A 14,618-nucleotide genomic window follows, 5' to 3' on the forward strand; every position below is an offset into this window, starting at 1 on the left:
GTGATGTACCAAGATGAATCTAAAAATCTACTAGTATAACATCAAGACTGTCAAATTTTAAACCATACATTTTCTACACAGAGGAGGTTAACTGCACATTGCCGTACTGGGGTTTGGAAATGTTGTGAGCGTTTCTTAGACATTTTAATTCCTCAGACAGCAAAATGCAGCAGCAACAGCAAAGAGCCTGTGTGAGCGCGCTCTGACGCTAATGACAACTGCGACTGTCAAAACGGCGAAGATCTCCGAAAAGTGACAAGGAAGCAGCACATAATTGATAATATTGTGCATATTAAACAGATTAAAATTTTGTGATTGACTCCTACATAAAGTACAGAACATTCTGTTAAAATATAAACTGGAAATCTTTTTTACTTTATTTGATGCTCCAAATCTTATTTAATTATTAGACTTTAGCCTGGATTTCACAGACAGGGTCAATTGTAACAAACAAGGCCGTGCTTTTAGAATGAAAAAAATAATAATTTAAAATAAGATTTATTCATATTTAAATTGTGAAATAAAAGTGAAAATAAAACAAAAGTTTTTTTAAGGATTTCACGTCACGCTGCCATATTTGCAATGCTCCAGGTCTTCTTAAAACAAGACTTGACCATTCTGCATATGCGCTAAGTTCCTATCCTGGTTGGGAATTTTACTCTTTTTACTGGATGGCGGGACTAGAGCGGCAATTTTTAATATTGTGATTTCTCCATTTGTGTTATCACAATCTTATAAATATTACGTATCTTTGTAAAAAAAATAGAAATTTCAGAGGTACTCTATCACACTAAAGTGCATGTGCCTGAATCTTGACATGTTTTAAATTGTGCTTACATTGTAACATTACATAGAAAGCAGGCTGTAAACAGAATTTTAAATTGAAGAGTTTGTGCACCTTTTAGCGGAACCTCATACCAGTCATAAACTTCTATGGCAGCATGCTTTTACTGTAGTCAGTAAAGCATTAGGATATTAAAGGTCCATTGTGTAGATTTTTAGCGGCATAAGTGGTGAGAATGTGAATTGCAACCAACGACTCCACAGCTCCTTTTTGAAACGTAAAGTGAAGCTACGTTAGCCGCCACATAACAAACACATCTTTGTCTGAGACAACGTAGTTGACAAAACGCACTTCAAACGACCCACAGGGTATGAAGATAAAAATTGCTCATTCTAAAGTAATAAAACAATACATGTAAATAAATTAGAATTTTATTCTAATTTTTGTAAGTAGTATTTGCTAAATGCTTAATTGTAATGGTAACTCACAGATGATGTGCAGCACATTGATGCTAAAACAATAATAAAAAACACATACCATGATTACAATGAATTTAATTACATTTATTTTTCTGCCCCATTGAAATAATAAGGACAATTATTTTGTTTACTTAGCAGCAGCTCACCCATTGTTGGTTTCTTGTTAACAGACGAGTTGATGAAAATGATTAAGTGATTTAAGATTTCCTAATTAGAGTTAATATTTGGTGACATAAGATGAATCCTAAATTAACATAAGATTTGCTTCTGTAATATGAATTTGTGAGAAATCCTAATTTAACACATAACTTAAGACCTAAGTTTCTGTAATATGTCCCCAGGGTCACATTTATTTATGTCTGTTATCACAAGCCCTGTTGACTAGAGAAGCTTTACGTAGCTGTAAAAACGTTTTTTTTTTTGTTGTTGTTTACATCAATGCCAGATGAGCAATAAAAACATCTGCTGTGCACCATAATTCACCACCCCCTTATCTCTTGCTTTTATTTTGCAGGTGTACCAAATGGACACAGGTCATTACTTATGCAGAAACAAATACTATGGCCGCAGCCTTTCTATTGAAGGATTTCAACTTGCTCTCTTTCAGTTCATGCACAATGGTTCACAGCTGCGCAAAGACCTTTTTGAGCCCATGCTGAGTAAACTATGCACCCTGAAGACTGTCCTGGAGCGCCAAGCTTCATATCGCTTTTACTCCAGCTCTTTACTCATCATATATGAGGGTAAAGAACCTGAGTCTGTCGACATGTGGCTAAAATCTACAGAACCTCCCTTGGACAAGGAAAGTCAGGCTGTACCACGTCAGTCTTTGGAGAGCCCTCCTGCTTCAGAATCTTATACCCATCCTCAGGTGCGGAGTGTAGATGTGCGTATGATAGACTTCGCCCACAGTACTTTTAAGGGTTTCCGTGATGACCAAACCGTCCATGACGGACCTGACAGAGGCTATGTGTTTGGACTGGAAAGCCTCATCAACATTCTGCAAGAAATTAGAGAGGAGAACCAGTAGCTGAAATCATTTGTTTGTGTGCCACTCATTGTACAGGAAGCCGTTTAGACTGTTAGGGTCACACAGACATTTGTAAAAAAAAAATCACTAGCGTTTTTCAGCATTTGAAGCATGAGGGTTTCATACACATAGACAATGGTGGTGACCTTTACAGAAGTTTTTGATTTGCCCCCAAGCTATTAAACAGAAATGTCTCCCACACTCACATACTCGCATACACACCCATATGCAGGACGTAGGATTGCTGTTATTAACATGTATTCATTGCCACCATGTGGCCAAATGAAGTTCTGCAGTCATGTAACATTACAAACAGGGAAATGCTCAGGGCTTTAGGGTGAGTGTATATGTACACACAACACACACACACACACACACACACACACACACACACACACACACACACACACACACACACACACACACACACACATAATGTGTGTGTACAGAGATTCCTTTAATTTTTGCTTAAAGAAAATTAAGTCTATTTTTAGGATCATTACAATTTTTTGCATTACACTTGAATTAAGTGCTGAAAGTCATTCCAGAAACAAAAGATGTTATAAAATTAGAGTAATTCATACAAATTATATATGCATAAAATTGTAATTTACCATTAAATAATCTATCTTTTAAGCAGTAATGTAACGTGCATAATGTTTTTAAACTGAAAATGTACTTTATTTTTTATTCTAAAAGTCACATTGCAAAAGTATCTTGATGCTTCTAAAAATAGGCTTAATGTATACACACACACACATAATTATAATATATATTTATATAATTTTGCTTTTTTGAAATATGACCCAAACCTGTCCATGACACTTCATGAGATTCACCATTTTTGGGGTGATTGTGAGTTTGGAGGCTGTTTAAACAATGACCTCAATGCAGTATTTCAGGTATTTTAAAGGGAATAATTTAACAGGTTAAAGCTTTACTTTCAGATTTTGGGGTCATTTAAAGGGGTTTTTGAATCCCTGGTCTCTGATGACAAAATGATAATTCCTGCCGTATGGCAGTAGCAGATACTTTTACAGCTAAGCTGTGTGAAAATACCATTTATAACAGGTCAAACATTCTGTTTTTGTTTTGTTGTTATCTTACTCCTTTAGATCATCTGTTACATTTACTGTTCTTATGCTAATAATATTTTTTCATGGCCTCTTTTATAAAGTCTTTCCCATGATTCAGCAGTTTTAGAAATATGGTGGGTTAGTTTATTTTTAATAATTAGGTTACCCTTGTGTATCCCGCTTTATTTTGTCTTAAACATAGTTACAATTATAGAGCAACAATTATCATCTGTATATATTACTATAAGCCCATTTATAGAGCGTTATTTAATTTTTGTATGTTTTTGGTTTATTAAGTAAGTTATGTTAATATATAATGACATTTAATTCACCATTAGCAAATGGCACCTGTGTAGGCCAAACATTTATTGCAGTGTGGCATCATCCTTTAAAAATATCTGGCTGCAGTTGTCAGAATATAAAAACTGCATTCAGTTGTCTTGTTTTGTATCCATTGACTTGTGCATTCATCAAATATAGTGTATAAGTAAGAAATCAACAGGACAAATTATGTCATCTGTATCTTGATGTGTCTGTATTTACTGTAAATGTGTCGATAGCCATGGTTACGCAGAAGCTTTTGCTTCTTGCTTTCACATAGTTTTGTTTTGCCCAGATGTTTACCATAATCATAGCCTTTACATGTAGTATATCTGAGTTTATTTTATGTGATTCATTACTTATCAAAATTATCACAGGACATAATTTCAGTAAATACTGGAGAGACATGTTGACAAGGTGATGTACAAATGGCACATGTTTAATAACTTTACGAACCCATAATTCCTTACATACCGGCATTACGTATGAAAGTGTAGCTGTTTGTTTAACTGCACCTTTTGTTTTGCAAGAAAGAACTCATGGTCTCATGGTATTTTACCAGGATATGGATGAAGCCATCAGTGTTCTTTGTCTATCTTAGATTTGACAGAACCAGTAGAGAAATCAAACATGTATATTATTAGCCTTCATCTTGAAATTATCTTCTTTATTGTGTTGCATGGATGGATATTTTTTTAAGAAATATGAAAACTTTAAATGTGAACTATATGTTCGTTATATAAATAAAAGCAATCTGTTATTTTCTCGTTTCTTTAATCTTTTTGGCTTTCTTGTTTTCAGATGTATTTGTATATATTTTACTGAAAAATATGGCAAAAATATGGTAGGCAATAGCATGCACTGCAGAGTTTTTAGAAATTCAATTAATTGAAAATTAATTATTAAATGTCTTGAACTATGGGTTTAAACCAACTTAAATTTACTTAATCAGTAAAATATAGCAATTATTAAAATAGCTTTAAAACAGATTAAAATATGAAATTATTATTGCCACTTTCTAGAGAACTGTATTCTGTGAAATACTGAAATAAAAACTGATGAGACGCTTTTATTTTGAAAAGGCTTCTGCGCCACGTTGTTCTCAAATGATTGGTTCGTGGCGACTTGTATGCTTTATTACTGAGAGGTGGGTGTGTTTTATATAGGATATATACATAGATGTATATTAAGTTTATTTATTACTGACGTTAAACTATTTGCGTAGTATATTATGTTATACAAAACTTATTATTATCATCATTTACAAGTTTTGGGATCACATAAACTACCATAATTTGTTAAAAATATCCATTGATTCCCTCGAAATAGTGGTATAGTCTATTGACCTGTGGCGTCATAGTGTTGTGGCCCCGCCTATTTACAGTCGCATCGTCACTGTACGGAAGTTAATTCATTAAAGAGCATTATAGCACATACACATCTGTTAGATAGTATTTATATGTAAGACGCATTTGCCTTCGTAACCTGGAATTATTATATAAAATTAGTGTAGCAGGCGAATAATTTATTGGGTAAGTTTAAGTTTACGATTAACTCATTTTACACATGTCCTGTAGAATGTTATGGATTTATAATGTCGACTTATGTTTAGATGTATAGTGGGAAGCACACCTTATTTAGTGTGTCTGTGTGCGCGTGACTGTGTGACTTTGTGTGTTTATAGCTGTAATCTCGACAAAGTTTTGCTAAAGAATGGAAGTAGGTGTGTTCAGTTTTGGGTGATTGTGTAAAATATTAATATCTTGTCAGATTAGTTTCAAAACTCATTGTGCAAACCAAAGAGATGAATTACAGGTTTTTCAGGTGTGCTTTTTGTGGGCATGTTGTAATGTAACAAAGGATGTCAGTTATTATTCTTCTGCAACGTCACCAGTGTTGGATGAAAGGACTCAGATCATATCAGATGTCTTTAATTGTGTCTTAGTATGACCTAATTTCTATTTGAATACTTCTTGTTATAGGGACACATTATGAAAGCTCTGATTCTTGTTGGTGGCTATGGCACAAGGTTACGGCCGCTCACCCTCACTGTCCCCAAACCACTGGTGGAGTTCTGCAACAAACCCATTCTGCTGCATCAGGTGGAAGCTTTAGTAAAGGTAGATGAGGAAAAAAAGAAAGGCAACAAAAGAGACATAAGAAAAACATTGCATGTGTAGTGGTGTTAATTTGGTTTAAAAAAAAATCCTGCTTGTTTTCTCCTTTAACTGTAAAATTAATATAGGTATGAGAAGTTTTCCTTAATCAATAATTCTGTCTTTATTTATATAATGTCAGGCTGGAGTCAGTCATGTCATCTTGGCCGTGAGTTACATGTCAGAGCTGTTGGAACGAGAGATGAGAGCTCAGGAACAAAGAGTGGGTTTTCACTAACTTTAACTTTTTAAGAATGCGAATATCCTTTTACATGGACAGTCATATGTGATCAGTATCAAAAAAATCTAACAAGTGTTTTTTTTATTTGAACAGCTTGGAATAAAAATCTCTCTTTCACATGAAAATGAACCTTTAGGCACTGGTACGTGAACATTATCATGTTACTTTGACAGTACAACTTTTAGCCAGTGTGAAGCTGTAACTTTTACTTGTGTTTTCTTCTAGCTGGTCCTCTGGCTTTAGCCCGTGAGCTGTTGACAGATAGCGAGGAACCTTTCTTCGTCCTTAATAGTGATGTCATCTGTGATTTTCCCTTTGGAGACATGTTGAAGTTCCACCAGAAGCATGGCAGGGAGGGCACAATTGTTGTAAGGAGCTTGTTTTTTCAGAAAATTGTCATAAGCAATTAGAGGGCTCTTGTACCAAATACCAGTACTAAATCTAATTTCATGACTGCATGACTGCTCTTATACAGCAACTGTATGTATCCTATATAAAGTTAAACATTATGTACAACTATATTACATTTTTTATATTCATATATATTTATCCCTGAAAGAACATCAATTAATGAGTTTGTTAAAAGTCAGAGTATTAAAGAAATGGTTCACCCAAAAAACTATATTCTCTTTTAATTTACTAATTTTCATTCCATCCCAGATGTACTGTAATACTTTAAAAAAAATATATATATATATAAATTTGGACTCATTTGTTTTGTGAATATCTACTTGATGTTTTAGGTCACTAAAGTGGAAGAGCCGTCCAAGTATGGTGTGGTTGTATATGAAGGGGATACTGGACGGATACACCGCTTTGTAGAAAAACCACAAGTGTTTGTTTCCAACAAAATCAATGCTGGGATGTACATCTTCAGCCCTGCCATGCTGAGAAGAATTCAGGTATCTTGCAATGTACTTTAGCCAAGTTTACAGAGGCACTTCCAGTTAAGAACTGAATCAAAATAAATTAATCAAAATAAACTTCTTTAATACTTACCCTGTGTCCGAAATCGCATACTGTCACAGTATGCACTGAATAAGATAAAATAATTACATCAACCATTAAAACAGTATGTTTATTGAAGTATCAATATGGGTAGTGTGAATAAAATTTGGATGTACCATATCCGCCATGTTGATACATCACGTAACGCATCATCATAACACATGTGAGCTGTTAACCAGGGTAATGTTAAACTAGTGCAATTTTTCTTTATGTATTTACATTTGAATAGAGCCGTGTCACCGCATTCTGACATTTTTGAATTTGACTACACCTCTTATTTTTCTTCTTTATTAAAACTCCTCTCCTAGGGGCTCATGTGGTAGTAAAGTGTCCATGGAATGCATACTGTAATATCTTGCCGGAAGTAGTAGGTCATCCTGGTTCTTTTGTTTTTTTCGAATACTATGAATTCAGACATACTGCTCACCTTATATACTGATTTTTCGTTTACTATATATTATGGAAGTAAGCGATTTTGGACACAGCATAAGTTAAATAAAAAATATGTGCTTTTGCTCCAATGTTGTTTATGTCTATTAAAATTGTCTCTATATTAAGCCCTGAATTTGATGTGTCAGGAATGTATTTGTGTTGTGACATTATTTTCATGGCAATTAACCCTAACAAAAACTTAAAATTTCTCATTTGTTGTTCAAGTTTTATTTTAACTTTTAATTCAATTAATAATCTTGAGTGAATCATTTTATACCGTTTTTCTCTCAGCTGCGGCCGACTTCCATTGAGAAGGAAATCTTTCCTGTCATGGCAGAGGAGGAACACCTTTATGCCATGGAGCTGCAAGGTGAAGAACACAGCACAGATGTACCCCTCTCACAGAAGCACACTCTCTTCTAACATTTTATCACTGTTTCACAATTGTTTCCAGCTTGCTCAAAGCCTGGAGTATAGTCTGTACGTGTAAAAGGTCACTTTGGCCTTAAGTGTCAAAATGATTTTATACATTTTACTCGATTGGTTAATACACTAGATTAACTGTCATAGTTATTTTGTTGCTCACTGAAGTCAGTATGTGATGTTTCAGGGTTCTGGATGGACATTGGTCAGCCCAAAGACTTCCTGACTGGAATGTGCATGTACCTGCAGTCTGTTCGTCAACAGGCCCCTGAAAGGCTCCACAACGGACCAGGTTTCCTTGGAAATGTTCTTGTGGTATGATACTAATTTCACTCAGTCTTTTTCGTTTTTATTTAATAGACAATGTCCAGGTATGTCCACAACGTACAGTAGCAGCACAAATTAAAAAAACATACTAATATGAATACTTGCATACTAGCCTGGCACACACTGACCCCTTTTACACTACAGAAAATTACCAGAATTACTTTTTCTCTAAATTAAATATGCTGTTCAAACAAGCAATCCATCCATACCATTCAAACATTAGTACCAAAATACCAGAAAACTCTGTAATGTCATTAGCCGGACCTCTAAATGTCTGTGCCACTGCCAGTCCCTTTCAAAAAACTTTTGGTTGTAAATCAACTTTAGAAAGGGCCATGGTTAAATTTCGTAAAGGGTTTTGTGTTGGAAAATGACCTAACATTGTTGTATTAGAAAACTTCAAACTGAACTGTTCAACTGGACACATAGAGGATAAATGCTGATAAATGTATCTTTAGACATGGCAGTTCAGTATTCAGTAAATATATAACATTTATTTAACTTCTCTAAATGCATGCCAATATGTATAATATGCATATTATATAAAATACTGGTCAAAAATGTACTCATTTTTTTATTTAAATGGGATATGTATAGTTGGCATTATATAAAAAATTTGCTTCTTGAGGTTTTTGTGGTCTCACTTTTAGATGGTTTTGAAACAGTATTGAAGAAGTTCTCATATATTATTTCCTGCAGTGTTTTAAAGCTTTGAGTTCATGCCTGCATGTTGTTGTGGATCATTTTCTATTTCATTTGCACATATGCAGGGTACCCGCGGAGTCTTAAAAGTCTTGAAAAAGCATTGGATTTCATTTTCCCATATTAAGGCCTTAAAAGGTATTGAATTTCACCTCAAAGCCTTGAATTTTTCATGGAGGTCTTAATTTTTCAAATGATCAATAGATTTATATGCTGTTAATTCAGACACAAAACTCTCGTGCACAAAAACTAAGCGCGAGCGACAGATACGAGCAGAACACTATCCATGTTTGGAAAAGCATCTTAGCGAGCACGCAGAACACTATTCGCGCGCGGAAAAAGCATTCTCGCGTGTTCACAAAACACTATTTGCGCGCTGAAAAATGTCCTCTCGAGAGCACACCTCTGTTCAAAGCGCACAAATGCAGTAACGCGATCGCTCGACTTTCTCTATGCGCTCGCAGCTGCACAACATGCACTTGCTCGATTAAGTTGACTTTGGGACTGTGGGGGCGGGACAATGACGGGTGTCCTCGCACCTATGATCGGTTGTTTGATTTAATCAATGACACACACAATCTTCTGTTCCACAATCCGTCTCTAGTAAATCTAGGTAGAGAAGACATGTTTTAATATGATCATTATGTCGGAGAAGTTCTTTTATATGTTAAACAATAGTCTTGTGTGATCCATGCAATAATAAGCTGCAACAATAACGCAAATTTAAAGGCTATTATATATTTTGTTTATATAATATCAACTTGCAATATATACTATAGGCTACATATTTACATTGTCACACTAAGTTAGCATTAGAAAACTTAAGTATGGTCCTGTATAAAGATTAACAGAAAAGATTAACAGAAATATATATATATATGAGCTTGTGTCCAGTTTTTTGTTTGGTGCAGTGAACAGATCTCTTGTTGTTGTTGTGTTTGCCATAATATGGTTAATTTTGTTTGTCAGTATTGTTCTGATTCAGAGCATTACTGATGAGTGTTATTAGATGTTGTTATTATCCTAACTATATTAAACAGCAAAATAAATACTTTAAAATTGGTGTTATTGTTTGGTTTGCAGCTTATTTCATGGATCAAACAAGGCTATTGTTTTAACATAAATTACCTTCTCCGACATAATGGTCATATTAAAAAGTGGTGGGCTGCACAAGATAAAGAGGAGGGCCGCATTTGGCCCCTGGCCCTCCAGTTGCCCATCCCTGATTTAGGGATTTTCAAATTTACAATAATTATACATTTAAATTTATTAAATCTATTTGATTGTTGGTTTTGATTGTTGGGTAAAGATAAGGGTTAGGCCGTTTGGGCCTTGGATTCAGCCTTTCAGAGGCATGTTGTCATGAATGTTCAAACACTTGTAAATAGTAATTATTTGAGGTATATTACGTTATTTAAAATGATTTATTCTACCCGAATGGGTGCGATGTAGGTATTAAATTTCATTTGAAGTGGTATTAAAAAGGTCTTAAAAAGCCTTGAATTTAGGTTTGACAATCCTGGGGGTACCCTGATATGGCATTACATAAAATGCAGTGCATACAGGTCAGGGTTGAACACTTCTGGTCTTGTGTTACTGCCTGTTTAGTTGTAAGTAATTTATAATGCACATTTTCCTCAATAGGACCCAACAGCAGTGATTGGGAAGAACTGTACCATAGGGCCAAATGTTACAATTGGAGCCGGTGTGGTTCTGGAGGACGGTGTAAGAATAAAGCGCTGTACTGTTCTGAAGGGGGCACACATACGCTCACACTCCTGGCTGGAGTCATGCATCATTGGATGGAGCTCATCTGTGGGGCAGTGGGTATGTTTTAAAATGTATATAAAATGTCTTTTTCTTTTACTCTTACTCTTACTTTGAGCTCATCCGTGGAGCAGTGGGTATGTTTTAAAATTTATATAAAATGTATTTTTCTTTTACTTTTACTCTTACTTTCTATTACTTTATACATGTTTTTAGTTGTTGTGGTTGAGGTTTGGTGGTAATACTCTGGTTGTTGTTCAGGTCCGGATGGAGAATGTGACCGTTTTGGGGGAGGATGTCATAGTGAATGATGAACTGTACATCAACGGTGCCAATGTTCTGCCTCACAAGTCCATTACAGACTCTGTTCCTGAACCACGAATCATCATGTGAACATGCCTTATACAGCTCTCCCAATGTTTCAGAGTGTGTTTGGCAAGACAGCTCTGAATGACAAAAGAGCAATGGCTGAGATGGGAATGAGATATGTGAAGCTTTTCAAGAATGCATTAAATTGCATTTAGAGATGGTGGTATTTAAAACTGTTGCTGCAGGTAGATTACATCTAAAAGTAGATGTTCTCAAGTCAAGTGTTGCATCACTCAGTTCTAGCCCGTCAAGTGCCATTTTTAAGTGTCCTCTATAACTAACAATAAGATGTGTAAAAAATGTTCTTCCCTCAAGTAGTCTTTTGGTTTAGCCTGCTTTATGTACATTTTGTTGCTTGTGAGACATCACTAGGCTTACCAGTAAGTGTTTGTATTCTTTAGAAAAGAATCCTTGTAAAGCTTTTGCAATTCTCTTAAATGGTGTGCCTGTAGAATGAATGAAATATACAATGTTTCAGACACATAATGCACTAAAACCCTGATATTTATACACACATATAAGAGTTACTAAACATGTAGTAATGTATATGTACTATATGATACAAATCAATTTGTCTAAATATGCACAAACAATGCCATTATTAGAAATGTCATTAATATCCTGTGGAGATGAATCAACAGAAAAACAGACAGTGATAAAGTAATGCATCTAAGTAATGCATTCATGCTGTATACACAAATGAAGATTTTTTGATACATTATTTTCTATCAAATTAATATAAATATAATTGTGGCAGTCATAGCCTAGTGGGACAAGAGTCGGGCTTGTAAACTGAGAGTAGCCTGGCAAGTTGTGACTGAGTTGACCTTGAGCAATGCACCTTAGCTATGTGGGTGTGTGTGTTCACTACTCACTTGGATGGGTTAAATGCAGAGGTCAAATTTTGAGTATGTGTTTCCATACTTGACAAACATGTCACTTTAACACATTAAGCATCTATCTTTCTTATGAGCTGTTTTTATATTTGACCACAATTTAATTTCTTAAATTCAGAATTCTTTAAAACCTAAATAAAATAATCACTACCATTCTTTATCATCTGTGCTGTGGTATTTCAGTCATGCTGCATGATTCATGTATATTTACATGGCCCTCTTTTAAAGTATTTGTATATTTTTTATTTAATGTTTATTTTGTGTGTAAGTGTAATTTATCAAACATGCAAAGGAAAAACATTTCTGTTTTTTACTACTTTGTTGTTGTGCAAATGTAGCGGTATATATATATATATATATATATATATATATATATATATATATATATATATATATATATATATATATTAGGGGTGGCACGGTCCATGAAAAAAATCCGAACCGTTCGGTTCGCTTGTCTCGGTTCGGAGCGCGTGTGTACCGCACGGTTCAACGGTTCATGGCATGCGCAATGTCTCATGCCCTGTATGTGACCTCAGATAGCGTGTTTCCCTTTCGCGCGAAAGAAGAGGTGACTGGTTTGGAGTATAAGTACTGCAGGTTATGTTACGTGTAGAAATGGCAAGTGGGAGAGAAAAGGAAGTCTGCCCGCAGTTGGAGGATGCGCCAGCGTCGTATAAGTTTGGTGTGTGGAAACATATTTTTATTTCATGTTACTTATGATGACAGCGGAAATAAAACAATAGATTGAACTGCAGTCTATGGGTTGAATGTGCTCAAACAGCCACAGGAGACCACCTTCTCTCCGACCATTTATCTAATCTGAGGTACTGCCAACAATGTTTTACGTCTTTTCGTATTCAGCAATATTTTTAGCCTTTCGTTGATAAAACGAAAGCGGCTGATTTCCGCGTAGTTTCATTTTGCTAGCGTGTGAAAGTTGCGCGATGTTATTTTATTAATTGCCCCTCAAAGTAATCAGGACAGAAGTGGTCAAAAGTGGACAAAAGAGACTTAAAGAGATTTTAATATTACAGGTGCAAAGGTTATGTTTCTCTCTCGTCCACATAAATTCTCAGTATTAAAGCAGCCTCTCAGTGATAAATCTAAGAGCTACACTGAAGTTGGCATTTTAATAAATGCAAGTTATCTTTGTGTGCTAAAAATGCACGTAAAGTTTATGTAGATGGCAATACACATTCTGTTTTGCCAAATAAATGAAAAGCATGTTGAAATCATCAATGTCTTCCCTCTTGCTCTATCAAAATCTCATCTGGCTTTCCTCAGAGATGGTCCAATGTGCTTAAAGTCAAATTCAGTTTGTGCATGATTACATGATATAACTTTTTTTAATACTGTATCCTACATTATGGATAATTAATACATTAATAAGATAATACATTTCTGGAGTGTTAAAAATTTAAAGAAAAAATAACAACAAGAACCGTACTGAACCGTGAACCGTGACCATAGAACCGTGATACGAACCGAACCGAGGGTTTTGTGAACCGTGCCACCCCTAATATATATATATATATATATATATATATAGGCGTCAAAGCACGTAGCTTGCAATGCTCAAGTGGGAAGCTGAGATTCAGGCGCGAAGAGAGGACAGGATGCATAACAGACACCAGCAACAAGGAGGCTGATAGATAGGTCCTGACCTATGATCCTGACCCACACTCCTAATCAGTAGGTGGCGGTAATGCACCTAAAAGTTGTTTGCCAACTGCCAGTAAATCCCAAGAAGAAGGAGGCTGATGTCAGCAGGCATTCGCCCTGTCCCAAATGGCACACTCCGGACTTGTGGTCCTCCTCAGAGTCCACACTTTGATGACATCACGTAGTCCAGACTTTAGGGACCCTTGATGTGAGTCCACGTGGGTGCACCGGAGTCGTATTTTGGGACAGACTCGAGCATCACACCGGAAATAGGTAGAGAGGTTGCCCGTCAGTGTGAACTCCTCCCTTCCGTCGTCTGATTGCCCTTTCGCAAGGACTTCTGGGTTGGCAAAGTGCGCGAAGCCTGCTGCAGTGCGGGCTTCGCTGAAGACCGCATCAAGGGGGCAAAGGAGGCGCTGATGAGCACACTTCAAAGCGTAAAAATGACAGATGGGACACCCTACGGACTCGTAGACTAAGCGAGAACGCGCAATTTAAGGCCACGAGACCGAAAGTCCACATGAAGTGCGCCATTTGGGACAGGGCCTATATGCGTTCTTGTCTGTACTTGTGTTCTTGTGGACTTGTGAAACGTTATCAGTCGCGGCCCAAGTACTGTTCCAATTCTTTTTTTTTTTTTTTTTTTTTATTTAACAAAGTCAGTTTACAACCAAAAAGGCTTGGTACAAAACAAACAATTTTCTACACAGCAGACAAGCATGGTACAAAAATGTAAACATTAAATAAAAGGACACACGACAAATAAATAATAAATAAAAATAAGTAAAAATAAGACACTAGGGGTTTTCTGTAAGATTAAGGGTTTCCACCAGATAACACAGATTCATGGCAGATTTTTTCTTCATTAATTTTAATGAAGAGAAATAATTACACAATTCCTTATGAAATATTAGAAACCTTGGAATTGTTCTCTGAAATCTG

The 14,618-nt window shown here is 35.7% G+C and overlaps 2 protein-coding genes across 4 annotated transcripts in view; both read left to right on the forward strand.

The window, feature by feature from the left end:
• Positions 1-4,450, forward strand: part of ip6k1 (inositol hexakisphosphate kinase 1) — a 61,520-nt gene extending 57,070 nt beyond the window's left edge. For all 3 annotated transcript variants that reach the window (XM_065259371.2, XM_065259370.1, XM_065259372.1), the window contains one exon: positions 1,778-4,450. In XM_065259371.2, coding sequence (XP_065115443.1) covers positions 1,778-2,293 — 516 coding nt within the window. In that variant the 3' untranslated portion in view covers positions 2,294-4,450. The remainder of the gene's footprint in view (positions 1-1,777) is intronic.
• A 618-nt stretch (positions 4,451-5,068) lies between these two features.
• Positions 5,069-12,174, forward strand: gmppb (GDP-mannose pyrophosphorylase B). The gene is made up of 10 exons (XM_065259354.2): positions 5,069-5,222; positions 5,673-5,810; positions 5,989-6,069; positions 6,181-6,229; positions 6,313-6,455; positions 6,831-6,989; positions 7,819-7,897; positions 8,138-8,265; positions 10,624-10,806; positions 11,008-12,174. The coding sequence occupies exons 2-10, from the start codon at positions 5,682-5,684 to the stop codon at positions 11,137-11,139; spliced, it is 1,083 nt and encodes a 360-aa protein (XP_065115426.1). The 5' UTR covers positions 5,069-5,222; positions 5,673-5,681; the 3' UTR covers positions 11,140-12,174.
• Positions 12,175-14,618: the final 2,444 nt, after the last annotated feature.

This window comes from Paramisgurnus dabryanus, chromosome 24 (assembly GCF_030506205.2).
Source record: "Paramisgurnus dabryanus chromosome 24, PD_genome_1.1, whole genome shotgun sequence".
Lineage (NCBI taxonomy): Eukaryota > Metazoa > Chordata > Actinopteri > Cypriniformes > Cobitidae > Paramisgurnus > Paramisgurnus dabryanus.